The sequence below is a fragment of the Parasteatoda tepidariorum genome, chromosome 4, assembly GCF_982258835.1.
Source record: "Parasteatoda tepidariorum strain Cologne lab strain chromosome 4, Ptep-v5.0, whole genome shotgun sequence".
Lineage (NCBI taxonomy): Eukaryota > Metazoa > Arthropoda > Arachnida > Araneae > Theridiidae > Parasteatoda > Parasteatoda tepidariorum.
The window spans coordinates 71,221,269-71,247,368 of record NC_141758.1 but is presented as its reverse complement, the minus strand read 5'-3'; the positions used below and the strand labels follow the sequence as shown (position 1 = coordinate 71,247,368).

The 26,100-nt window shown below is 27.8% G+C and overlaps 1 protein-coding gene across 1 annotated transcript; it reads left to right on the top strand.

Moving 5' to 3' along the window:
* Positions 1-5: 5 nt before the first annotated feature.
* On the top strand, positions 6-21,256 carry LOC107452465 (uncharacterized). The gene is made up of 11 exons (XM_043047776.2): positions 6-426; positions 7,327-7,444; positions 8,360-8,475; positions 9,275-9,499; positions 9,591-9,755; positions 10,587-10,822; positions 12,799-13,329; positions 13,439-13,502; positions 14,551-14,589; positions 18,442-18,487; positions 19,161-21,256. The coding sequence occupies exons 1-11, from the start codon at positions 325-327 to the stop codon at positions 19,412-19,414; spliced, it is 1,896 nt and encodes a 631-aa protein (XP_042903710.1). The 5' UTR covers positions 6-324; the 3' UTR covers positions 19,415-21,256.
* Positions 21,257-26,100: the final 4,844 nt, after the last annotated feature.

Here is a 26,100-nt window from a genome sequence, read left to right as displayed (position 1 = left end):
AGATTAGTAGAATCGCGGGTGCTAAGACAGTTTTTACTGGGACAATAATGTGAACAACTATTATTTGTAAGTCTAAAATGGCAACGCCAAACAGCAGGAACCAAACTAAACAACTGCAGTATATACTTTCGGTGTTTCAAACAAATGATGTTGATATTTTATGTAATATCATATCCACAAGCTGATTTATTTCATGTTGACTTAAAAAGTTTTTTTCTTCCCCCTGTGATATAGCTGTTGACTTGAAACTACAACTTAAAAAAATCTAATTAATTTTTATTACAGTGACTTGCGTCACCTTTAATTTAAATGTATTGAACAATTATGCATCCTAATAATAATAGTTCTAATATTCCTGCTTTTCTTGTAAAGCTATGGAAAATAGTAGGCGACTCATCATCAGATGATTTAATTTCCTGGAATCAAGTAAGAAGTTTGTTTTCACACCATATATGGAGATGTCAAACGCTGTATAGAATTTTTATTAAGTTTATTGTTGTTTTTGTTATGCTTATCAGTTATATGAATTAATGCACACACTCTATATTTGTTTTGGGGATTTATTTTGATATGTTCTAACTTCTTATTTTTCCAATAATTGGATTCATTTTTATACTAAATTAATGACTCTGAACAAAAAAATACATTTTTATTATTGTAGTCATATACTGGAAGTATTTTAATTAAGTTTGTTGTAAGTTGCGATGGATTGAATCTCTAAACTGAGATCAATATGAATAGCGTAATGTAAAGGAAGAATATTATAAACTAGGGCACAGGTTGTTGCCTGTATATTTACTTTAAAAAGTTTGTCTGTTCTTAAAAACCACTAGTTAAACTGATGCAAATTGTTATTTAATTTGCAGTTTTTAAGTTGGGCAAAACTTCTTTAAGGGCAAAAAAATCTATTTTATTTTTGTCACTTTTGTTTTCAAAAGTTGATCAACTATTTGAAATTACGAAAATGATGATTATATGATGCTTAAAAGTGGTATCAAATTTGAAAAAATAGTTCTTTTCTCACTCTAAAATTTTTTAATATTTGTACCTCATATTTTTTTTATAACACTCAGTAAATTTAGATACCAAATCTTTAGAATGTTTTGTTCTAAATTAAAAGCTTATATCTAAGAATATTTGAGGTGTTTTCTAAATTGAGTTTTTTCAGTTTTTATCGGTTTATTTTTTCGTAAAGAATGTAAGAACTTTGTTGAATGTAAATCCGTTAAAATTTTGTTCCTGGTGTTTTTTCGTGTTGAGTTGAATTTCAATATTGAGAAATAAGAATTCATCTGTATTTTGTTGACAATAAGAAAACATTTTCTTGTTGATCTAATTGTAGTGGTTGTTACACCACAGGTTGTTCTATTAGATTTCTAATGATTTTTACATGCTTTATTGAATTATAAATCATTTAGCTCTATATTGATTATTTTTACTAATTTCTTGCCTATAGGGTGACCTGGGGTAATTCCTGATCAAAAAACGCAAACATCTATTTTGTGAAAAAACTATTCGAAATAGAATTTTAATATTTACTGGAAGTTTGAGGCTATATGAGATGAGTCCAATGCCACCTTCTTTTGTTTGAAAATCTAATTAGAATTTAAAAGATTTTAAATATTTAGTGATCAGGAATTACCCCTGGTCTTGATCATTTCTGGGATAATTCCTGATCACTTCTGGGGTAATTATTGATCACCAGTTTTTGTTGTAAAGGGGCTGCTTAAAAATAATTATATAATGGTAATTAACACATAAGACATCAAGATCAAACAAATAAACCAAAAAGATATGTTTAAGCAGCTAATAAAATGATTTATTTAAAAGCAAGAAGAACGATTGACACTTTAAAATTTCGAAAATCTTTGTATTGTGCCATACATTTTAGGCAATCAGCCAACTCATTCTCATGTTCTTCTGAAATATAAGAGAGTTCCCACATGGGTTACTTTTGCTGGATTTTTTAACTTCATTTAGGGAAAGTGTAAAGTTAAGTAAGGTATGTCAACAGCTCTGGCAGCAGCTCTCACACTGAAATTTTCAATCATTAAAAGAAATTCACTATTTTTGTTTTCTAGAAGCTTAGTATCCTTTTTAGGCTTATAATTTCTCACCATATTTATACTAGGCTAATTTATTGACTTAAAAATTATTCTAACGATGTACACACATAAAATTAAGATAGAAGCAAGGTAAGACAAACCAGAAATGGTGCAAATCAGAATACAGTCTTGTATACAGTTAAAAACAAATTTTGTGATGACATTTAAAATATATTTTATAGTTGTTCCACTTAATAAATGTGAACTGTTATTTAGGAAAAGACAATTAGGTATTTATAAGCTATTTTATATACTATTTATAAGAAGAAATGACAATGATCAGGAATTACCCCAGTGATCAATAATTGCCCCATCTGTAGGGGGCAACATTTGATATAGTTTCCTATAATCAATTATAATGTTTACAGTAGATGTGAAACAATTAAACAAAAGCTCTCACTATTTTTATATCAAAGAAAAAGAGAGTGACTCAAAATATTTATTACTAAGAGAAGGAGGGGGATCTTTGCAGAAATGTGCACATTTTGAAACCCATCTTTGAAATGGAAAATACAAAAAGCAGTTTAAAAGATACTTATTTTGTTAGATTAAACAAAAAATTATTATTAAGTAAATGTAGTTATACTTTAGTAAAGTGTACAAGCATTCTTGTCCATGTCTTAAATTTGAGGAAAAAAATTTTTTTTTAATAAAACTTAGGTGATCATTATTTACCCCAGAAACAGAGTGATCGTGAATTACTCCGGGTCACCCTACTATGAGAAAGACAATTTGTCTGTTCCACAACATGGAGCTTTTGGAGCCTGTTCCAAATTTCTTCACTATTTGAGACATTTATCGTTTAACCATTAACGATTATTAGTCATTTAACTGTTGATTTCGTTACTGATTTAATTTATAATTTTCACAAAATGTCATTATTTTTTATTTAATAATAATTCTTCTTCAATATTTTAAATATTCCTTTCAGAAAAGTAAACTACATTAAAAGAGTTAAAATCTTAAAGAATAATGAAATACCAGTCACGATTTTTGCAAACTTAAAGGTACATTGCGGATACATAATTTTTACAAAATTTCATTATTTTTTATTTAATACCTAATAATTCCATTTTACAATATTTTAATTATTTCTTTCAGAAAATTAAACTACTGTATAAGAGTTGAAATCTTAAAGAAAAAATATTAAAATACAATTCAAGATTTTTACAAACTTGAAGAATATTAGTACTGAATATGGTTTGATCATTCTACTTGCACCAGTCAAATTTTCAATATCTAAATGCATATTTTATGTCAATTTTTACTTTAATAAGAATTGACAAAAAGTCATTGTCAATGCAGCATTGGAAAATATTTTGTATTAAAATTAAAAAAAATTTTTAAAAGGTTAATTCTACACAAAATTTTTTATTTATAATAAAAAAGGGGAAAAATATTTTTATTAGATAAAAACCGATTAAACATTTCAGTTTGTTTACGAAAAAAATTATCAGAGCAGTTTGAAGCGAGCTCTAAAAGCTCCCTGTCAAGGGACCGACCCAATGTCTTGAAAGAATTGACCTGAAACTCCTATTCCCTTTGAAGATAAGACTGTACAGAATGCTGAAGCAGCTGATGGCACTGGCAATCTATATATATATTTCTCTTACACGGCACCAAAAAAAAAGCCTCATTACAACTCCCCGAATGGCAACGTTAGAAAATCGACCAATGATTGTTGCTAAAAATGTCACATGAGGTGGCTCAACATATAGCGCTTTTAAAAACGGAAACAATAACCAGAGTGAGCATTATCCAGATGTTCAATTCAGATTCATGCCCTAAAAACATGATAATATTTAATTTAAACTGGCTCAACATATTGCGCTTTTATACCAGAGTGAGCATTATCAGGTTGTTCAATTCAGATTCATGCCCTAAAAACATGATAATATTTAATTTTAACTCAATTAGGAATTAATTAGGCAGGCCTTCTCCTCCATAACTATAAATAAGTCACAAGATCAGACTTTTGAGAAAATCAGTTTAGTATTGACTAAACAAGTTTTTAGTCATGGACAACTTTATGTTGGCCTGTCAAGACTTAAGTCATTTGACAGCCTTTCAGTAATTGCTCCAAGATGCCAAATCTATAATTGTGTTTTCAAAGAAATTCTAAATGCTTAGTGTTAATTTCTTAGAGCTTTGCAGAAAAAAAATGTTTTTCAGAAAAAAATTTAATTGAAACTTCTATTGGCAGTAGGCAAGGGGAACTGCCAAAATCATAACTCCCCGATTAGAAATGCAGCATGGCGACCTCCACGTGGTATTTCTCGGGTAATGCTAACAGCCATGCATTTTAATTTATTGTATGTAACACATCCTTATTTTGTTCTAAAATGTTATGTACTTTATCACAAATGTTAATTAATATAGAAATTGATTTCAATAATGCTGATCACCAAAAAATATTTCATTTGGTGATAAAACAAATTTTTGTGTTCTTGAAAATGAAAAACTTTTTGAGGGTTATTAACTCACAAGGAAAAGTTAGGGTTTAAAGTTTATATTTTTAAATAATATTTTTTTTCTAAAACTTTCGAATTTCTAGCATTAACTAATTCATTATACACATTTAGTTGAATTTAGGTGAGTAACTGCAATATTTGATAATTTATTTTGCTAATATGTTTCTCATTTAGCTAATGTTTTGATTTTTTCACCATGTACAATCTAAATAGCTAATATACTTTTTTAAAATCCAATAAGAACATTGATAGAATTCTTCTACATAAGTACAATACTATGTCTTTGTGCTAGAACATTGTGTTCATTGGCGAGCGAGCGCAGCGAGCCATGGTTCACGGCGTGAAACACATAAGATTGCGTAGCAATTCTCGGGGGTTAGCGAGCAGGGGGCGGAGCTTCCTTGTTATTTATATTCTACAATGTGGTAAACTACAGTAACTCTACACAATGTCTTTTAAAGATGAGATTTATTAAAATGAGATTATTCCTTAAATGTAACGTAATTACGGCAACAGTATTATACATATTCATCTTAAGTTGTTGTACTAATAATTACTAAATAAAGTGATGAGAGTGATAACATAATTTTTAATAACTTAAGAAGCAAGTAAACAATTATGTTGTTTCCATCTTTTCTCTATATGTTACCAGATGCATAAAAGTTAAATTTAATGTTTCCACTTTATAATATATACCTTATTTTAAAAATGATAAATATGATAGTTTTATTTAAAATTGAATTGACTTAAATTGATGTTGATATTATCAATTTTGAACCAGGGTTGGGTTTTTGCCGTCAAAAACCAGGGGTCTGTCCAGGCCGAATTTACTACCGTTTAGCGGTACCTTCACAAATTCAATTTTAGCAAAAACGGTAGTTTCACAAATTCAACTTTAGGAAAAACGGTAGTTTCACAAAGTACTTTTCTTAAAATTTTATTTTTGTATCCCTTAAGACATGATAAATTCATATTTTTGTTTTGATTTTTTAATATAATTTTTAATTTTTCACAAATTATGTCTAAATTTTCACAAAATAGATACCTCTCAGAAAAACCTAGACAGACCCCTGAAAACTGATTTTTGACATGACAGTGGTAAAAACCGTCAAAAACCCACTGTTTTCTTTCATTTTTGGCATATAGCGGACAATATATTATTTTCACTTAATTGCCTTTATAAATGAATGTTGTAAATGATTGCTATTAATTTTGCAACTATGTACACATATTCTTATAGAAGGATATGCATTCATACAGAAATATTGTAACGTACTTATTGAAAATAGTGATACTTAACTTTTATCATTATAGCTTGATTTGCAAAGGATTCAAAATTTTGTACTTCTTAATTATTAGCAATAAACAAACAAACAAAAATACTTGGAACTATTAATAAATTCAAGAACTAAAAAAAGAATTTAAAATTTGGCATTTCTTAAATATTAGAAATTAGCTAAACAAAACTTTCAAAACTTGTAACTACTAACTAACAAACTCTAAATCAGGAATGACTTGACATTCTTCTGTAATGTAATATGCCAAACAAAATGATGCTTGGAAATGTTGAAAATTTTGGTTCAGTATCCTAATATTTTACTTCAAATAGTATGATTTGATATAATCATGTTGGGAAAATGCAAAAATCTGTTCTTAAATATCTTTTAACAACTTTTTTTCTAATTTTATTACCCAAAAATGAATTAATTTTAAATCATAAGCAGTTAAACTCAAATTAAAATACAGTTTTATCAAAACTATGGGTTTTTGACAGTGGGTTTTTTGACATGACGGTAAAAACCATTGTATAAGCCGGTAAAAACCGTCATGTGTCAAAAACTTGCCAACCCTGTTTTAAACTATTACAAGAACATAAAATTTAATAGGAACAATAAAAATTAGGAATTTGTCAATAGTGTTAGTTTCATACTAGTCATCATTCTGAAACTATTACATCAAAGATGAGAAACACTTGTTTGCTGAATTAATTAATTGATTGATTGACAAGATGTTAATTATTCTAATTTTTTTTATCTCGCTTTATGTTTGATAAAAAAAAAAAAGTATAAATGTTATTGATACACATTGTAGAATGCATAGGCAATCATTAGAAATGATTATCATTTTTCGTCATCATCTCTTTTTTTTTTTTTTTTTTTTTGTATTTAAGTATCATTTCTGTAAAAATTTATAATTAAGAGATCTGATTTTCATTACAGATATTACTAAGAATTTTGTAGTTAAAAATAGCTTGAAAAGTTAGCTTTAAAACTTAAAAAAAAAATTTTAAGCAATGTTTACCTAATTTTCCAATATTATTTCTTCAGTTTTGACAAAATCATGTAAAGTTACTTTTCTAGCACAATGATGTTTTATTTACGACAAAACTTTTCCAATTTAGGATTAATTTTTGTTATGTAATTAGTGCAGGATTTCAATTTGAACTTTACCTAATTTTCCAAAATAATTTCTTCAGTTTTGACAAAATCATGTAAAGTTACTTTTCTAGCACAATGATGTTTTATGTTCGACAAAACTTTTCCAATTTAGGATTAATTTTTGTTATGTAATTAGTGCAGGATTTCAATTTGAAACATCTAGAACTAAGCACTTGAAAATTAGAATAATTAGGTGCGAATAACTTCCCTCTTGACAATTTGACATTGAAATGATTATTATTAATTAGAGTAAAAATGCTTATTTTTTAGTACTCATTGTAAGTCTTAAATATTTATTGCTTTTTATTTTAGAATGGATCGAGTGTCATTATTCATGATCCTGATCGATTTTGCAAAGAATTACTGCCGCTATATTTCAAGCATGGAAATAATCCTACTTGTGCAAGTTTTATAAGGCAGTTAAATATGTGTAAGTTGTGACTTATTATTCCAATTTATCCAGATTAATATTATTTATCTAAATTTTATTTTCGGTAAATTTAAATTGAATTGCAGTTTTTCCTAAATCGGTATTATTGATACAGAGTTCTCCCTAGGAATAAAAAAATGGCAGGGTGTTTCCTGACATAAAACGGCACTTTGAGGTTTGAAACTCATTCACTTAACACCGTAAAAATTTATCAAATTGCGTAATATTATGTAATAACTGAATTCGAATCTCAACAATTTCTAAATTACCCTCTTATATTATTTTATGTATATATTTCACAAAGTAGTTCTCACACATTTTTAAAATAAAAGGAAAATTTATAGTTTAGAAAAAATAACTGAAGGCATGCAAAAATACAATCTCTGATATATTTATAATGTAATAAATTTATATATTTATAATATTCTGATTTTTTTATAATGGAGTATAAATATTTTTTCAAAAAAAGTAAACTGAAAAATTGTTTAATTAAACATTTTTTTACATAGATAAACCTAATAATTTTTTTTCCGATCACACCTTATCATTTGGAAGCTTTTTTCTATAATTTAAACTAAAAATAATGAAAAAATGAACATTTAAGGGTGCATTTAAAAAAAAAGAAAAAAGCCTGCTTTGAAGGGGAAAAATTTTTTTTTAAACGATACACTGGCAAATTTCAGAGAACGTTTTTCTTAATGTAGGGTACATTATTTAATAATATGGGAAAACTGATTTTTAATGCAAAAAAAAAAACTTTCTCTCTTTATATATATATACACACACACACTGTGCAACTTTCTATATGTGACTGTCCGAAGTTTATTAATTGTGTTTTTTTACTGTCTATTTATATTTTTGTCTTTTTCTCATTTTCTAAGTTACTGATTGCTCAAGAATGTTATTTTTAAACAGATGGTTTTAGAAAAGTTATGAACATTGGAAAACATAGCGATTCAAATGAACTAGAATTCCATCATGCCTTTTTCTTACGGGGTAATCCTGAGCTTTTGACTAAGATAAAAAGAAAGGTAAGGTTTTATGAAAGTTGCTTAGTTTCCTTCAATCCTCTCAAAATTGTATTTTATATTTCCTTAACATGGCATGACGATTAGATGTATTTCATATTCTAAAAATAGTTCTTAATTTTTTTGTCTTTTACACTATACTTTGTTGTTAAAATGTTGAAGAAGCGTTTGTATCTATAGTAAAATCTGAATTCTTCAAACCTCTTTCTTTCATCTTAATATTTCATTAAATCGAAATAGACTAATTGTTTCAAATAATCAAGATTCTAGAGTAGTGGTAATTTGAATAGTAGATCTTGTATGTATTTTGTAAGATTTTGACAAATGTGATAATTCCTTTTATTCTATTTATGAAATTGTTAAACATAATATGAAACTAAATAATTTTCAGAAATTTAGTAGAAATTGTGTTAATTCTACATTTTAAGGAATAATTTGTAATTTTAAAATGTTAAGTATCATAGTTGTAGTAGAAGTAAAGCTGGTAGAAATTGTGTCGATTATGCATTTTAAAAAACAATTTTAAATTAAAAAAAAAAAAAAATTACTATTTTTTTTTTTTTTTTTTTTTTTTTTTTTTTTGTAAAATTTTGCAATATTTTTTTTAATTAAAATTTTTTACTCTATTTTCAACTCATCTTAGGTTTAGAGAGTTTTAATTTATTTTATAAAGTTGTCATGTTAAAAGCCAATTTTAGATGTCAAAAAGCAACAAATTCATTTGCAAGGGAACTATCAATTTATTTTCTTAATACCATATTTGTTTTTATTATATATAAATATAAATATCTGTTTTGTTTAGATACCTCCTTCTAGGGATACCAGAGGAGGATCCCAAGGGGTCTCTGTAGAGCCAGAAGTGAGTTTTAGCTCTAATGATGTTTTAACTAATTTGTCCATTCTAAGAGAAAAACAGAAGAATATGGATATGACACTGTCAAAAATGAAACAGGAAAATGAACTTTTGTGGCGTGAACTATCAACTGTGCAGCAAAGACATAAAAAGCAAGAACAAGTTCTTCACAAAGTAAAGTTAAAACTTAGATATCTAGTTGCTATTTTAAAAAGCATGAATATATAAGTACTTTATTGAGTGTTTGCAAATCGTTTTGTTTTAGGTAATTCAGTTTCTTGTGCAAATTATTCAAAGGAGTAACCAGAATATTCATGTTCCTAGAAAATTGGCTCGCATGTTGCAAGATAGCTCGGTTTCTCAGGAGAATTCTTCCCATATAGCTAGAATCGTTGATGTTTTGAGAAATAATGATTCTGATTGTATTTTTGTAAGTCATTTAAAATATTACTCTTTATTTAGTAATAAAAAGATTTAAAATTAAATATTTATATTTTTGTAACTTGTTATTTTTTGTATTTGACTACTTCTGTTATTCTTTTTTGGCATTAAATAGCTTACTAAATTAGTTTAGGCATGTCATTTTCCATTGACTTACCGATTTCCGTTAATGAAAACTTTATACTCTGACAAAATTTTCACAGAGTTTCGGAAATCTTTTACAATATTTCACACAATTCCTTTAATGAGAAAATGTTTTGTAGTTTCTTTATCAGCAAGCCTGTTTTTTTTCCTACCGGAATTCTTGTTAATCATACTTTTTTTATGTATATTTGTAAAGAAAACGTGAGACCCAAAGAAAAATTAAGAAATGACTGTCATCTGAAAGAATTAATTGCCATAACAAAGACAAATACGTGAAATTGGTAATATAATGTTATTTAAAATATCCTTCTTCTTGCATTTTACTTATACTTTAATTTGGATGTGTTAAATCTAAATTTTGGCCAACATAAGACATTGTGGCACCATCTATGAGTGTGAATTTTGTTACAAATTCAGATTACAGCAAAAGATTTAAATCACTGTGATATATTTGTTTTTTTTTCTTATTTTTTTTTTTTACTCTGTGTAAATCAAGTGAATAGAATTCTGATATCTTTATTATAGATAGAACTATTTGCAAGTTTTGAATCGGGCATTATTGACGAATCTTTTAGTAAAATTTATTGTGTAAAAAATATATTAATTATTCTACTATCGCTGAAAATTTTTTTTTTCCATCAAATATTACACTTACACATTAATTTTATTTATTAAGGTTCCTGATGAAAATTCTTCTAGTCCTGCAGGAGCTGTTATACATGAAGTGACAGATTTTGAATCTGATGTTGCCAGTAGTCCGCCATCAGTGTCTACAAATAAATTTAACACATCTATACTTAAGCCATTAGTAAAGAATGCTGAAGGCAGTACTTTATCATTAAGCTCATCATCCACTAATGCGTCTTCATCATCTATTGAACCTTTAAATATACTTGAAAATCTTCATGACAGGTTTTTTTTTCTTTTTTATATATTATTTTTTTTATTTAAAGTCATACACTTATGTTCTATTTAGTAGTGTAAATCCGAAATCGAGGGGGTATATAAGACAGAAATCTTAATTTTTTAAATAATATAGATAAATAATATTTAAATATAATTTATCTATATTATTTGAGTTGATACTGTTATCCTTTTTGTGTGTGTGTGTGTGCAGTTAAAATATATAATTAACAGACTTAAAACTGATTTTTTGAAACTAAAACAGTTCCTCAACAAATAGGGCTAATATAAGGCATCAGATGTGTGACATAATTTTTTTTAAAAATAATTTTTAAACTGTATAAGTTTGTAAATCATGTCTTAAGTAAACCTTGGATATATTGTTTAGCTGTCAAATTTTCTATTTTTTACCTTACCCTGATTTTATACATTATACTAGAATAAAAGGAAAGTAACTACCATGGTGCTGAAAGATCATCTAGATTATGGGAGCATTCTATGTACAAAATGTGTTTTCCTATTTCTTTTTAAATTTTTTTATTGGCAATTTGGTTACTTAGCTTGTGTCAGTGGGATTCTTCAGGTGCCTGTTCATGGCTTTACTTTTTTGATGGCTAATTTACAATGCTTGAAAGTTTATGATATACATATTCTAAAAATAATCCTGATGTTTTATAACATAAGATTGTTTGAATATGCATGAAATAATCAGTGCTTAGCAAAGGCACTTAATAAATACTCTAGCTAAAGTTATGACAAAAAAATTTTAAAATATTAGTTTAAAAAAATTTATAACTACTTATAAGAACAACTAAGAGTTGTACATTTTAGAGCACAGTTATAACAATGCTAGGTAGTAATGGCTGAATAAATACAGTGAGACCTCGATATAAGGTCACCCTAAGGGACATCGCAAAAGTGACCTTATAAGAGGGGTGACCTTTTAATCGATTCATTAGCAGTTCGTAACTAAGCACATAAATAGTACACATTATGATTTTTTAAAAATAGTTATACAAACGAAAACGATTAGCCATAAATTAAATATTTAAGTCAATAAATTTTAACAGAATTAGTAAAGAATTAAAGAAAGATAGATTTTTAAAATAAAGTTGTTTACATATTTCCTCAAAGTGTACATACACACATTACATCTTATCTTATTTAAAATAATCATTTATGCAGGTCTGTCTCGTTTCTGATTTCATTTTTCTAACAATGATTTCTAGATTTTGTAACTTCTCAAAATATTACTCAGCTCCCTCATGGTTTGTAAAAAAAATTCGTATGACATTGAAGGCTTCCACTTGGGTTACAGCTACAGTCTCAGGATCACTGTCAATGTCCTCACTGTCTACAACTTGTGAAACAATTTCAGAAATTGCAGTTTGTTCGCTGGCTGCAACATTTTCTTAAAACTCGAGAGGGGTAATTGCCTTGTAAGGAAGTTAAATAGGCTTTTGTTAGAAAAGAGCTTCCCTCGCCTCAGATAAAAATGACCTTATAAGCGATAACGATTTTTAAAACTTGACCATATATCCGATAATCTGTAACAAAGAATTCCTATTCAGTGTGCCGGGACTTTGGAAAAGTGACCTTATATGCGGATGACCTTATACCGAGGTCTGACTGTATTTACAAATGAATAACTTTGATGATTAGAGCAAGCCATGCTAATAACATTATAAATTTTGAAATTATTATTGCTATTTATATTTTATTTTCAATGTGCACACAATGCAGTGTAAGCAATGTTGTGCAAAGATCCTGATGTTGAAATTTTCAGTGACTATTAAAATCTTATATTTAGATGGAAACTTTCGTTATAGGATTTGCAAGAATCAAAGTATAAACGTAAAAAATAAATGAAATTTGTTTTCAGGAACTTAAAGTTTAGATATCTGATTATGAATTTTATGTGTGTTCATTACATTCCAACTGTAATATATATACATATTTGTTTTAATTATCCTTTTTTTCTGCAGATTGACAGCTTCTACGTCAAAAGAATCTCCACCTGTTGCTTCACCAGTTAGATATGTTGCTCTTCCTGTTGCAGGTGATCCGAATAAGTTATGTTTAGTCCCAGTTGAAAATTTTACCAGCCAAGAAATATCTAATTTCAAACCAGATGCCTTCTGCAATGTTATTGCTCTACCAGCAAAAGAAACGGTTTTAGATGATGAAGAAACTTTAAATGCAAAGTCTTCTAGCTCAAAACTGAAATCACCTCAAATGACCAGTAGAAAAATTCCTAGTGTTAATATTCCCAATAAAATGTCTTCCATGCAAGTGCCTGAAACTTCATCAATTTTAAACAGTGACTTTGATGATTCAGTTTTATCAGATTTACTACAAGCATCTAAAATATCTAGTTTAGAAGAAGATCTAAATGATAGTTCAACGATGAATGATATTTCAATGGATGTAGATTCCTTATCTCTACCACATTCTTCTAAAAGTTCAAATTATCAGTTAGCTATTCCTGAATCTTCAAGCTTAGTTAAATCAAAGAGGTACACTAATTATCATTATTATTAATAGTAATTTTTTAAATATAATTTTATATAATATGTAGAAAATTATTGTTTTCTAATTCTATTTCTTTTAAAATATTTATTGCAGTTACCCAGAATTCAGTATTTTACAAGATAATATGAACTCCACTCCTGGCTTTGAACTTTTAGAGGTAAACTCTTTACAATTATATTAGTTTAATATTTTTGGTATGCATATTTGGAAATAAAAGGAATTTATTTTTGCTGTCTTAAAAATATTTATTATCTGTCAGAAAAGTGTTCTGGTAAATTGCAACTAAACAGAAATGTTTCTAGATTATCCAATATTTTTCAGTTTTTAAAATATTTTAAGATTGTTTCAATAAACTTGACTGGGGAATCATATCATTTAAGCAGGATATTTTGAAAAGGAATAGGTAGAAATTATGGTCTCCTTTAGTTATTCCATTGTAAATTATTTCTTGTTTGAATATAGTTTTTTTCAAACTAAGTCTTTTTCTTCTTATTTTTTTTTGTTTTTTTTTTTGTATAACATTATTTATTATTTATCTTGCGATGTAATCTACTTTTAAGTTTTTTTTGTTCTTTTGTATAACATTATTTATTATTTATCTTGCGATGTAATCTACTTTTAAGTTTTTTTTGTTTTTTTATATCGGTGGGTTTTTGGGTTACAAAAGCTGTTACACTCTAGGGAGTAAGGTTATCAAATACAATATCATACTACATATATCTTTTTTTCTTTCTTTTTTTTGCGTCAGATCAGAATACATATATATTTTTGAACCAGAGATAATCATAACTTTTCATTAAACTGTGTTGGCATCAACATTATGGAAATCATGCTAGTGTAAATAAGAATTCACTCGTACTTCTATGCTAATAATTTTGCTTAGTGCTATTTTGCTAATTGTTTGTTTCTATTTTCTGTTGTTATCATCTTTCATTCATCATTATGTTTAATTTATGAATTACCTTTGACGTTCACCATCCTACTTATGCGCTGTGTGGTATTTATCATTAAAGTTGTAATTATTTTGTCAGCAGTTTTAATTAAGTAAAATTAAATTTGCATTGTTTGCACACTCGGTGTGTTGTCCACATAATGTTCTATTTTAACACATAATGTTCTATTTTGTTTTTTGTTATTAAACTTCATGTTATAAATTTGTGATTATTCAAATATTTTTACACATTAATACTTGTTTTATTTTTTAGCAACTATTGCGTTTAGATGATACTTATATACCATTATATGTAAGTAAATTAAAATATTTGTTTCTTATCTCATAATCAGTTTATAAATGTTAACTAATTTAGATTTTTTCTAATTGTAAATATAAAATATTTTCACATGTATTGATTTTAACTCCTTAAAAATGTTATTCTTAGAATTTTTCTCTGGGGAACTTTATTGTACCTTAAATCTAGCTAATTCTGTTATGTCTTATAAAGATTTTTGTGCATATTTTGTACTTTTTCGCTTACATCAACATAATACAGAATCTTATGTAACAGTCACTTCTACATTTGAAATTTCAAGAGTATATGCTTATTCTGAAAGTATAATTTCATATTGAATTTAAAAGAAACTTGCGTGGCAAAATTTTGTTTAATTAACCCGTTTAAGCCAAAATTGTGTTTAAAATTTGTCTCAAAAGATTTATTTGAATGCAAATTATCTGTGTATCAGTTCATTTATTATTATGTCACTCAAAAATATGCTATCATTTGTTTGTGTATTCCAGGCCTTGCAGCGCTCCTATATTTCCTATATTTCCTATTAATCTAGAAAAATTGCTATATTTCCTATATTTCCTATTTTTTCCTATATTTTCTGTATTATTTTCCTTAATTTTCCCTTATAATCCTTTCTCAACGTCCGCGCTCCCGATTTGCGCTAGTCTGATGTCAATCATCAAACCACACCTAAAAATTCTTTAACCAATCATCCGTTTGCAATGTCTTAACCCAGCTGCACCAAGTACAAGTAAAAGGGAATCGTCAGCAAGTGAAAGAAATATATGTGAGGTTTGTGGAATAAGATATAGAATAGAAAGGGTGTGAAAAGAAGGAACCCAGAACGGAGCAATATATTTTAGTGTAGTCATGCGGATTCAATAAAGTGATTTTCGTTTTCCTTTTAAAAGTTTTTTTTATTATTTTAATGTAATTAAGTGATTTTTTTCTCTTTCTCGAGTTTAATTTCGAAACATATCACGCGACGAACAATCATTACATGAATTACGAATCCGAAATCGTTAGCATTTAAGAGATTTGGTTTTCAAGAACATGATTTACGAATGTCACACTTAATGATTTTGGACTATGAATCGCGATTCCTATGTAGGTAACTTACTTAAAAATCATGATTTGCGAAATAATTTGCGAGCTATACTCGTATTATATATAATTCGGTCTTCAAATCGCTATTCATTTTTATGCAATTTAAAAATTCAATTACTTGATTAATATCCAAACAGGTAGAAAAAAAAAATGCAATTCATTTTAAAGCATTTATGATAGTTATTCTGTAGTCTAATTTTAAAGTCCACACAGGTGCAATAAAATGTTTGGGAGTTAAAATTAAACAATTTGCAGCCTACGTAGGTGAAAATAAATAAATTTGAAAATTAATATTATTTCATTTTCATAAATCTTTTTTTATTTTTTTATTTAAAATCAATGTGAAACTGAAGCTTGCATTAAAAATTCTGTTCTGAAATGTAGATAATTTTTCTTCTTAAAAATATTGTTTAACATAATTTTAAAAAAATAGGGTGTCTGACTTAAAAATATCTGATATGCTTATACAAGTACAGTACAGGACCACTTATTTGGTATCTAGAACATCGGGATAAATTTTGCTTAATTTTCCCGCCGTTTTGAATTATATCGATGTGCGGAAATTCTGATTTTTGAAGTTTCAAAATAAAATGAAATTCAAGTTCAGTGAAAGAAAAAACTTGTGTGTGTGTGTGTGGGGGGGGGTGTTTTTGAAAGAGAAAACTTCAATATATTTCTTCTGTAACCTTGAAGTTCTTCAGGGATGGAAAGAAACGGTGCTTTTCTGATAAGCTGCCGTCAATCAAACATAAAGGAGCGGCTTTCTGATTTCGCTTTCTCTCTGATTTACGAGGAGGAGGGTATTGCACGTGTATATTAGTGAACATAAGTTTTTTATTTTCTTAATTTGGCAGTTTTACTATCATAATTTATGTATTTTCTTTTATTTTTAAAAACTCTCGCAGTTGATACGATTCTTTTCTATTTTCTTTTATTTTTAAATATGATTTAGTTTTTGTTTTTTTTTTAATGTGTGAGTTTTTTTAATTTTTTTTTCTTATCTTAATTTGTAAATATTTTTATTGATTTAAATCTTGTTTTCTTCCGATTTGTTTAACTAAGGAGAACTTTCCTTATTTATTTTTCATATTTTAAACTATGTTAGTATTTTTCATTGTAATTTGGGTTCGCTGAAACATCGATCTATAATGTTTTTTAGCATATCCCGAAAACAGGCAAATTCAGACATCTGGGATAGCGATGGTCCCGAACATGCCGGGTTCTCTACTGTATTTCATTCTTAATAATTTTAAGTAACCCTTTGTTCTGTTGAGTTTTTCTGAGTTAAAAGAAAAATTTGAAGTTTATTTTTTCTTTTCTTAATTTTGGAGTTTTGCCTTCATAATTTATCTTTTTCTTTCTATTTATGCAGCTTTATTTGTGTTTAATTTTTTAATAGGAAATCTTAACATATTGCAGTTCGGAGGCATGATAATAACATTTTAAATATTCCTATAACTTTCTCATTATTGAACTCTGTAACTAAAGCACATTCAGTATATAAAGAAGATAAAGAAAAAGAAGCTTCCCAAGCTAAGATAGACGCAGAAAAACGATCTCTATCAGAATCGGAACAATTGCGGAAAAAACAAAAGAAAGATGCAAAAGAAAAGTTGCGTGATTTAGAAAATCATGTGAAATCCTTAAAAGATGAATTAAGCCTTTCCCAGAATTTACTGCAGAAGAGTAATGCCCGCCTACAAAAAGCATTAAAAACTAAAGACTTTAATGAAATGAGAATTGCTTCTGCAATCATAGAATCCGCAACTAATCAGGTTAAAATATTAACTGAAAAGCTTGCTGAAACTAATAAAAAATAATAATTCTACGTATATGTATTGATTCTAACTGAGTTGTTCACTCTTAGTATATTCTAGTGTATTATATTCGTATTTGTATAACTTTGTTCTAAATTTTAATTCCAGTTGCACTTATTATTTTCGATTGTATATATTGTTTCGATTATGTTCATGTGTTGCAAAGATGGGGAGTTAAATTTTCATATAATATTAATTAGTGTTACCAACATAATTACTAATAAACTTTTTTTCTTAACTCTAATGCTGTGTATTAATAAACTTAATTGTTTTTATTCAGATTTTCTATTTGAAACCTTTTGCTGGTCCTCAAAAAATTTTAAAAATATAATTACTTTATTAATTATTCTTTTATAAATGCATAACATTATATTCTGATATAAGTCTACGGTTTATTCAAATATATTAAGAAATATATTCCTACCTACTCCTGGACAAGAAAGCTAAAATTTGTCTACAATCAGTGTTCTTTTTTTCTCCAGTTAGATTATCTAATAAAACATTTAGTTTTAAAGCCAAGATAGGGTTTTGTAGAAATGTTTTTTCATAACATTAGTTTTGAATAACACATAAATAAAAGTTGTACATGTTCTATGCAAATTTTGAATCTATATTTTTTAAACAAAATATTAGGGATTCTTATATTATTTTCAAAACATTCCTATAAAATTCCTATAATTTCTTAAATGAATTCCTATATTTCCTATTATATTTTTGCTCTGAGTCACTTCTAGGCCTGGTATTCATATCAATATTTCGAAGAATGTTTTTACCTATTAATAGGTGTTATATAAAATATCTTACTTTAAAATATGTGACCAACTGTACTGTTTCAAAAATGCTTTAACAATTTTTTTGTTATTAGTTTTTGTTGTTTATGTGAATGAAAATGAATTACAGCTAAAATGCTTCAAATGTATTAAAATCATATTTTTTTAAAATATAGAATGAAAAAGATATGGCCATAACTAGTTCCTCTGATGATATTTCAGGTATGTAATTTGAAAATATTACTATATGATGTGCTTTTTTTTTCAGACATGTAATTTTTTCAAGTCAAGCTTTTTTGGAGGGGGGAAGGATACCTGGTTGGTAGGACGTTAGGCCCATGTCCAAGAGATTCGATCCCCGCCGACCAAAGTCTCCCCCTTGTAGTGAATGGTGGCTGGTGCACATTAAATTTGTCCGATCACAAAGTCTACCATGTTTCCATAAAAAATCAAAATCTCTGGGGGTACTGAATTAGAGATTGATCGTGCTCTGGTTCTGGTCAAAATTATAGTCTGTGGATGAATAAATGGATGTATGAATGGGTCCATCCTATATCTGGTAATAATACCTTTTTTTTTGTGCTAAGTCCCTGTCACCAATTGACTGTTGAAAGTGCATTATCATGCCTTCAGAATTTCATTATTCAGAATTTGAAGTTAAAGATCTCGTAAAACTCCTAAATAGTTACTTAACTCAAAATTGCACTATTTTTAATAACCGTTTTTGTAAGATAACATATGGCCTGATCACAGGTATCATTTTTATGTCAAATTTGCAAATTATGTAATTTGAAAAACACACTCTTTCTTTAGCTTACTACTCTGTTATTTGAATTCTTCAGTTATTCAAAATTTTATAATTGTTCTATTAATTACTCTTTTTTTCATTCTATAGGCAATGAACTTGTCCAATTTAGTTCTGTCACTCCAGATGATGATGTTGGGCTAAATGAACAACAGATGTTAGAATTACTTGGACAAGAATCCTATAATTCAGATTTTCCTGTGAGCAAATTTTGTGGGCCCCAAGATTTTGATGTTTTATTATCAAGCAATTCTTCCAATCCATCAGAAGAGATACTTGAAAATGAAACTATATTAACTGCTCCTAACACAGAAAAGAAAAGTAAAAGGCGTAAAATGGAATGATTTTTTAACAGCTGTTTCTTTTCGTATATTTATAATTATGTATATATATTTTGAAAAATTATTTGCTGAGTTTTCATATTCACCATTGATTATTAATTTTTATTTTTAGTTGTTTAAATATTTTTGAGTTATTTTCATTTTACAAAGCCTTAAAATGGAACTGTTTTCTTCAAGACCTTGAAAATGTGTGAGTTTAAGAAACTTACCAATGAGTATTAAAAAGCAATTAGTTGTCTTTGAGACACTTCGCAATGAAATTTCAGGTGTCAAAATGTGTTAATTTGTTACATTGAAAGATTTTATTTTGGTAAGCAAGAGTTATTGCGACAAATTTAATTTAATGACTTCATGTATCTCATCTGTTAATTTTGTTATTGTTCTATTATTTTTTTAAAGGAACTTAATTTTTCTTTAGTAATTCATTAAGCATTGATTATTTTATTTATAATACTTAAATATGAATGTGCTTTCATTTGGTTTAAAATTTGTTTCACTTTGTTATGAGTTATTTGTCATAATGATTTTCTTCTACCTCATTTATTGCACTATGCATTAAAATTATTATAATTTTTTTTTTTTTTTTTTTTACGATGTGCAAAGATTTGTTTTTGTCTGAAAATCTGTAAATATGTTGCTATTAGATCAATTGTTATTTTTATTTTATTTCTGATTTCACATCTTTGATTTTTTGGGCTCTTTTTAAATGCAAAAATTTTGTTAGCCAGTGTGGTTCAATTTTCAGTTAAATAAATGATAATCTAACTTCAGCAAAAATTGAAAACATTAGGAATTAAGGAAAGAAAATGTTTGTAAAACAGTAAATTGGTATTGGTTGTTTCCAAAACAGTTTTAATATTTTTTTTCACTACGAATAAACTTTACTAAACTAATAATACGTTACTCAACTAATAAACTTTCATTATTGAATTTGTTAACAAAAATAATACCATTTAAAATGGGAAATCCTACAGATCTTAAAATTTATATTTTGCTTGCATACTGAATAATTGTCAGAAAGTAATCTAAACTTTTTTATTGTTTTTTTCTTTACGTATATTTAGTAATAATGGTAATTGTATGCACTTATTAGAGATAGGACTTAATCTTCGTCAATATTTTGCCATTTAGCTGCTTGATGAGTAATCTGATTCAATTTGTGGCATTGCTCAACATGCAGATATTAAATTATGACTAACTACATCAAGCTTTTTTTTTCTTTCTTTAAAAAGGCAAAAAGCTAAACATTGATGTACTTAGGTAATTAGACATGCATAGCAATTCTTCTTAGGAAAAAAGATTTTAATTTTGTTGTGTGTACTTACTTTTACGTTCAGGGATTTTCAAAACTACTAATTTTCTAGGAGTAAGAATCAGTTTTAAGGATCCGCAAGTTTTGAAATGGAAAATAGCGGAACAGCTTATATTTTTTATGTTATACTAAAACATTTGGTGACATTTACTTTGATTCATGGCACACTTGTTAAAAATATATAATTCTTGAAATACCTAGAAACAAGCTTAACCTGAAAAGTAATATATTTTTTTTTTAGAAACAGTACCATTGACTCTTGTGTTACTATAATATAGACAAATAGGAATTTTGAATTTTTATGAATTAAAATTCAACCTGTTCTCTGTATAAACTCATTAATGGCTTTGTCTACTTAAACTGTTCTAACAGTATGCTTTTAATATTGTAGGTAGTTGCATTGTTTGTTATCTTTACAATTAATCTATTAATTATTTTGTGTAGAACATTTATTATATACCAGAAAGACTATGATTTAGTTAAATGTGTGTACCTTATCATTTTAAAGGATAATAAAAGTATTTTAACACTAAGGATTTTTTGTAGCAATTTTTTTACTATTTATAAGCTTAACAGTTAATATAAATATAATTAATAAGTATAATTCAGCAGTTTAATTTTTATTGTTGTTAACTATAAAAAAACATTGCCATTTTAAATTACTATATTCTTGTTAAAATTCAAGCTTTCAATTAGTTAGAAAGGACATCAGCATTATAAAAAATTAGGAAATTTCGCAAAGTATTCTACTTTATATTAGCGGTATAAATATACTCACCTCTTAGCATGTTTCATAATAAACAAGCTTTTTTAAAAAATTCTATGATCATGAAACACAATTAGTAGTTTTAACAAATAGATCTCTTTTGCAGAAAAGACAAACTTTAAATAATTTGTGCATAACAAAAATTTAAAATGAAAAAATTGCTGAGTATATATCCTTTCTTATATTATTGAAATGCTATAGAACTTAGCCTTTTTTGGAATAAGCAAGCTTTTTTGGAAACATTTCTGAAAATATATGGGTAGTTTTTTACAAATTATCGCTCGATTTTATATAATAAATAGCTCTGATTTCAACTTTGCAAAAAATTATGAAGGTGAGTTTTTTGCGGAAAAATTTTTTTCACCAATAGTGTTCTCGTATTTTTTTGACGGTGATTGGAACTACATGAATTGATTCAAGCATATTAACTTTTTTCAGTTCAGAAACTATTCGCGATTGCAACACTCGAGTATGATACCTGAAGAGAAAACCAGTTCTATGTCTTAACCCTTCCCTCTCCTCTTTTGGTCAGTTGCATGGGAATGTTCTGCAAAAATTTCCCCTGTCATAACATTTTTCGCATTTAATTGTTAAAATATCTTCTAAAATGTCCAAGACTCATTCTTTAAGAACTCAGTTCTGCATTCCATATAGTATACTATATTCTATGACTATCTATACTATTATGGTGAAAGCATGTTGTGTTGCCATAGGTATATACCATATGCAGCGTTCTGCTCTGTGCCACCAGCTGGGTGGATAGGGCGTTAGACTCGAGTTCGTGAGAAGGGGAACTCTATTTCAGCCGGCCAAAGAATCCCCATGTTTTAATTGGTGACTGGTGCACATTAAATTTGTCGGGATCACAAGTCCTCCAAGTTTCCATAACAAATCAATACCTCTGGAAGTACTGATCCAGGAGTTCCCTTGTCTTCTGGATTGGGATTCTGGAATTACTAGGCTTCGGAGTTGACCATTGATAGTCATAAACTCAAAATTTGGTTCGACTGTTCAATAATGGTTATAAAATAAAATAGCCCTTCTTGCAGACTGCAGTTCTAGTGCGACGTAAATAAATTATAACTACCTTAGAATTACATTGTATATTATTTTTAAAATAAGCATTATGAAATATTTAAAAAATATGATTGACATTTTAAATTGTTAGTTTATGGCGCACTGGAACTGCACATCAGGCTATTGGCAACGGTCTGGGAAACATAACTGAAGACGATCCATCACAATTTTGATCCCCTGCAGTGGGGGTAGCCTCATTGCTTCACTAGCCCAACAATCTGTGCGTGAACTTAAGCACTTCATGGTAGAACAGGCCGTGTCATGAGGGCCGGTATTGCACACCCTCCTTTTTTCAGACTGATCATGGTGATCACGCACTCGTACAGTAGCGTAAATAACACCCCCACAGTGCGTGGGATGCGCGATCCAGAAATAGTACCCTATACGTATATGGGTGCAAAACTTGCAACCCGTCAACTTTTGATGTGCGACCTGCAGCAGAACTTGAATATAATAATTATAAACTATATTATAATTTCTTTGGAAAATAAAAGAAAATTTTAAATTATGAATTGTACATTTAAATTTTTGACGCGCCAAATCTAAATCGATGTAGTTTTTCGATGGTTACCACCGCCACGAATTTTCAAAGTTTTAAAAATCCTTATATTTCTAATACGACAAAACTGTGATGCGTTAGTTTCGAATTTTAGTAACCACTTTTGAAACTCTATTTGCATTAATTTCATAGTTAGTCCAAGTAACTTTGCACCATTGTTGAAATTTACACGTGTTTTTTTAAAAATACGGAACTCTTTAATGCGATACTTTATCGAATTATGAATCATTAAAATGGTAATAACTTTTAACATGATTTATTTGGGTCAATTTTATAGTAAATCCAAGTTATTTTTTTCGGCACTACGCATTTCCACATGGATTTGAAAATCTCAATATATTTAATGTGTATTAATACGGCACTCGAAACGTGCGCTTTTTTGTATCTATTTCATCGCAAATGTAAAAAAAAATTTCAACACTCATTGCTACGCTTTTCCACGGGATTTCGAAAATTCCGATATTTTCAATCCGGTGCTATAACGACTTGTGTTTTTCGAATCGATTCGAAAAACACAAGTCGTTAAACCATCGACGTGCCTCATTTATACCGATTTCATCGTCCATGTTATTTTAAATTTTTTTTTATTGGGGAGGGGGGCACTTTTTACTTTTTGTTAAAAAATTTTGTTAAAATATTATTACATAACCCGAAATTCGAAAATGTGTTTTTCAAACTACTTACTGTTATTAAACTTTATTTCTAAGTTTTTGTACCAAAAAAAAAAAAAAAAAAGAAATTATCAGGGGCTTAAGGAAATCGTTTTAAGATTTAACATTAATAAAATCTCGTTAATCTGATAATTCACTAAATATTAACGTCATAAAGTTAAAAATATACTGAACTGAATTCAAACTGATTCTTAAATCTTATTCTGAACTGTACGCTTTATTTGAAATTATTTTAGACCAATTCAATTTCTTTAATTAAAATATTTAATTCGCATTTATGTTGCTCTTAGAATATTCATCTATTTTTTTTTTTTTTTTTATCTCTTGCTTTAATTCAAGAACATTTTAAGATGCACTATTGCATTACGTGATGTGATAAAAAAAAGAAACATCTCGTTTTCTAAATCTTTTTATTTTTATAATAAATCTATTTTTTGACAAAATAGAAATATTTTTATTTTGAAACGCGATCGCAACACTCGAATACGCCATCTGGGGAGAGACCGGTTTCATGCCTTTAGCCCTTCTCCCTTCCCTCTCCTGCTCTTTTCAGTTGTATAGGAATGTACTACGATATTTTCCCTTTTCTTAATATTTTTCCTTTTTATTCAATAAAAATATTTTTTAAAATTTCCGTGATACTTTTCTTTAGAACTATGTTTAATGCAGTTTTCATTTCCATATAGTTTTCAACTTAAAAGATTTTAATCTATATGAAAATCAAGAGAGAAACTAACGTACTTCCTTCCTCTATGACTTTCCACACGCTAATGGAGAAAGCATGTTGTTAATATTATTTATTTCTCCATATTAATTATAATTTCTAAAGCTCAATAGATGGCGCTCTGCGCAGTAATGTAAAATCATTAGTTTCTAATCAGTTTCCTCCATAACACTGTACCATCATCATCATCCTTCTTGTTATTAAATATATATTATGTTAAAAGGCGTTTGTTATGATTGAAACCCCGAGATCTGAGATCATATCACCGTATTTAAGATTGGCGCACCAACCTGGAGCTAAGAATTTGATTAAAGGTGAGTGCACTTGATTGAAATAATGGATTCATACGATGATTTGAAAAATAAAAGAAAAACAATTCGCTCTTTAACAACTCGATTAATAACAAAAATTGAAAATTTGATGAATGATGATAATGTGGAATCTAAAGAAAAAATCGAGGAATTAATAGATCATAAGGAACAGTTAATTGATAAAAATAAAAGTTTAAAAGCAATAAATAATCGAATTGAACCACTAATTGAAAGTGAGGGAATAGAAATTGAAATTACTGGAATTGAAGAATATTCGGAAAAAATAATAAAGTGGCAATCTCGAATCGCAAGATTTTTGAAAGAAAATAATAAAGAAAGTAGAGGAGGAGAAGAATCATTTAACAGCGCACAATATGAAAAATCTAAATTTGTTCCAGAAATAAGTAATGCAGTTAAACTCCCAAAACTAAGTATAAATAAATTTTACGGAGAAACAACATTATGGCTTGAATTTTGGAATCAATTTGAAATCGCGATCCATGAAAACGAAAGTTTAACTGAGATACAAAAATTTACTTATTTAAAAGGCTTACTGGGTGGAATAGCATTAAATGCTATTAAAGGGTTTGCTTTGACTAAAGAAAATTATATGAAAAGTATAGAATTGTTAAAAGATAGATTTGGGCGCGAAGATTTAGTGATTAATAGTCATATGAATCGTCTATTAAATCTTGATCCCGTAAAAAATTCTAGTGATATTAGAGCATTACGGAATTTATATGATAATTTAGAAGTAAACATTAGATCTTTAGAAAGCTTAAATGTAGTCTCTGGAACATATGGACACTTATTATGCCCTATATTATTAAAACTAATACCAGAAGATTTAACTTTAGAATACAACCGCAAACGAAAATCAAAATCAGAATTTAATGTTTCGGAATTAATTCAATTTATTAAGGAAGAAGTTCAAGTACGCGAATCATCTACATTATTCCATGATAATGTTAAGAAAAATAAACACTATAACTATTATAATCCCAGGGAAGTAATAAATAACAAAAAACAGTTCAGATCGAATATTCCCACAGCTTCAGCATTGGCTACTAATGTAAAATTTAATTGTGTATTTTGTAAATCAGAACATGATTCATTTATTTGTGAAAAAATGTCGGTTTCTGAAAAAAGAGATAGATTAATGCGCGAAGGTCGTTGCTTTAAATGTTTCCGAAAATCACATTTAAGTTCACAATGTAGGAGTAAAATTAGTCCTTGTAAAAAATGTAATAGTAAATCTCATCACGAAAT

What these genes read in the sequence shown, in the direction of transcription:
- LOC107452465 (XM_043047776.2), top strand. Translation starts at nt 325, where the DNA reads ATGCATCCTAATAATAATAGTTCTAATATTCCTGCTTTTCTTGTAAAG. An exon ending in TATAAGGCAGTTAAATATGT is followed by an intron (nt 7,445 to 8,359) that starts GTAAGTTGTGAC and finishes ATTTTTAAACAG; the next exon opens with ATGGTTTTAGAAAAGTTATG. An exon ending in TGACTAAGATAAAAAGAAAG is followed by an intron (nt 8,476 to 9,274) that starts GTAAGGTTTTAT and finishes TGTTTTGTTTAG; the next exon opens with ATACCTCCTTCTAGGGATAC.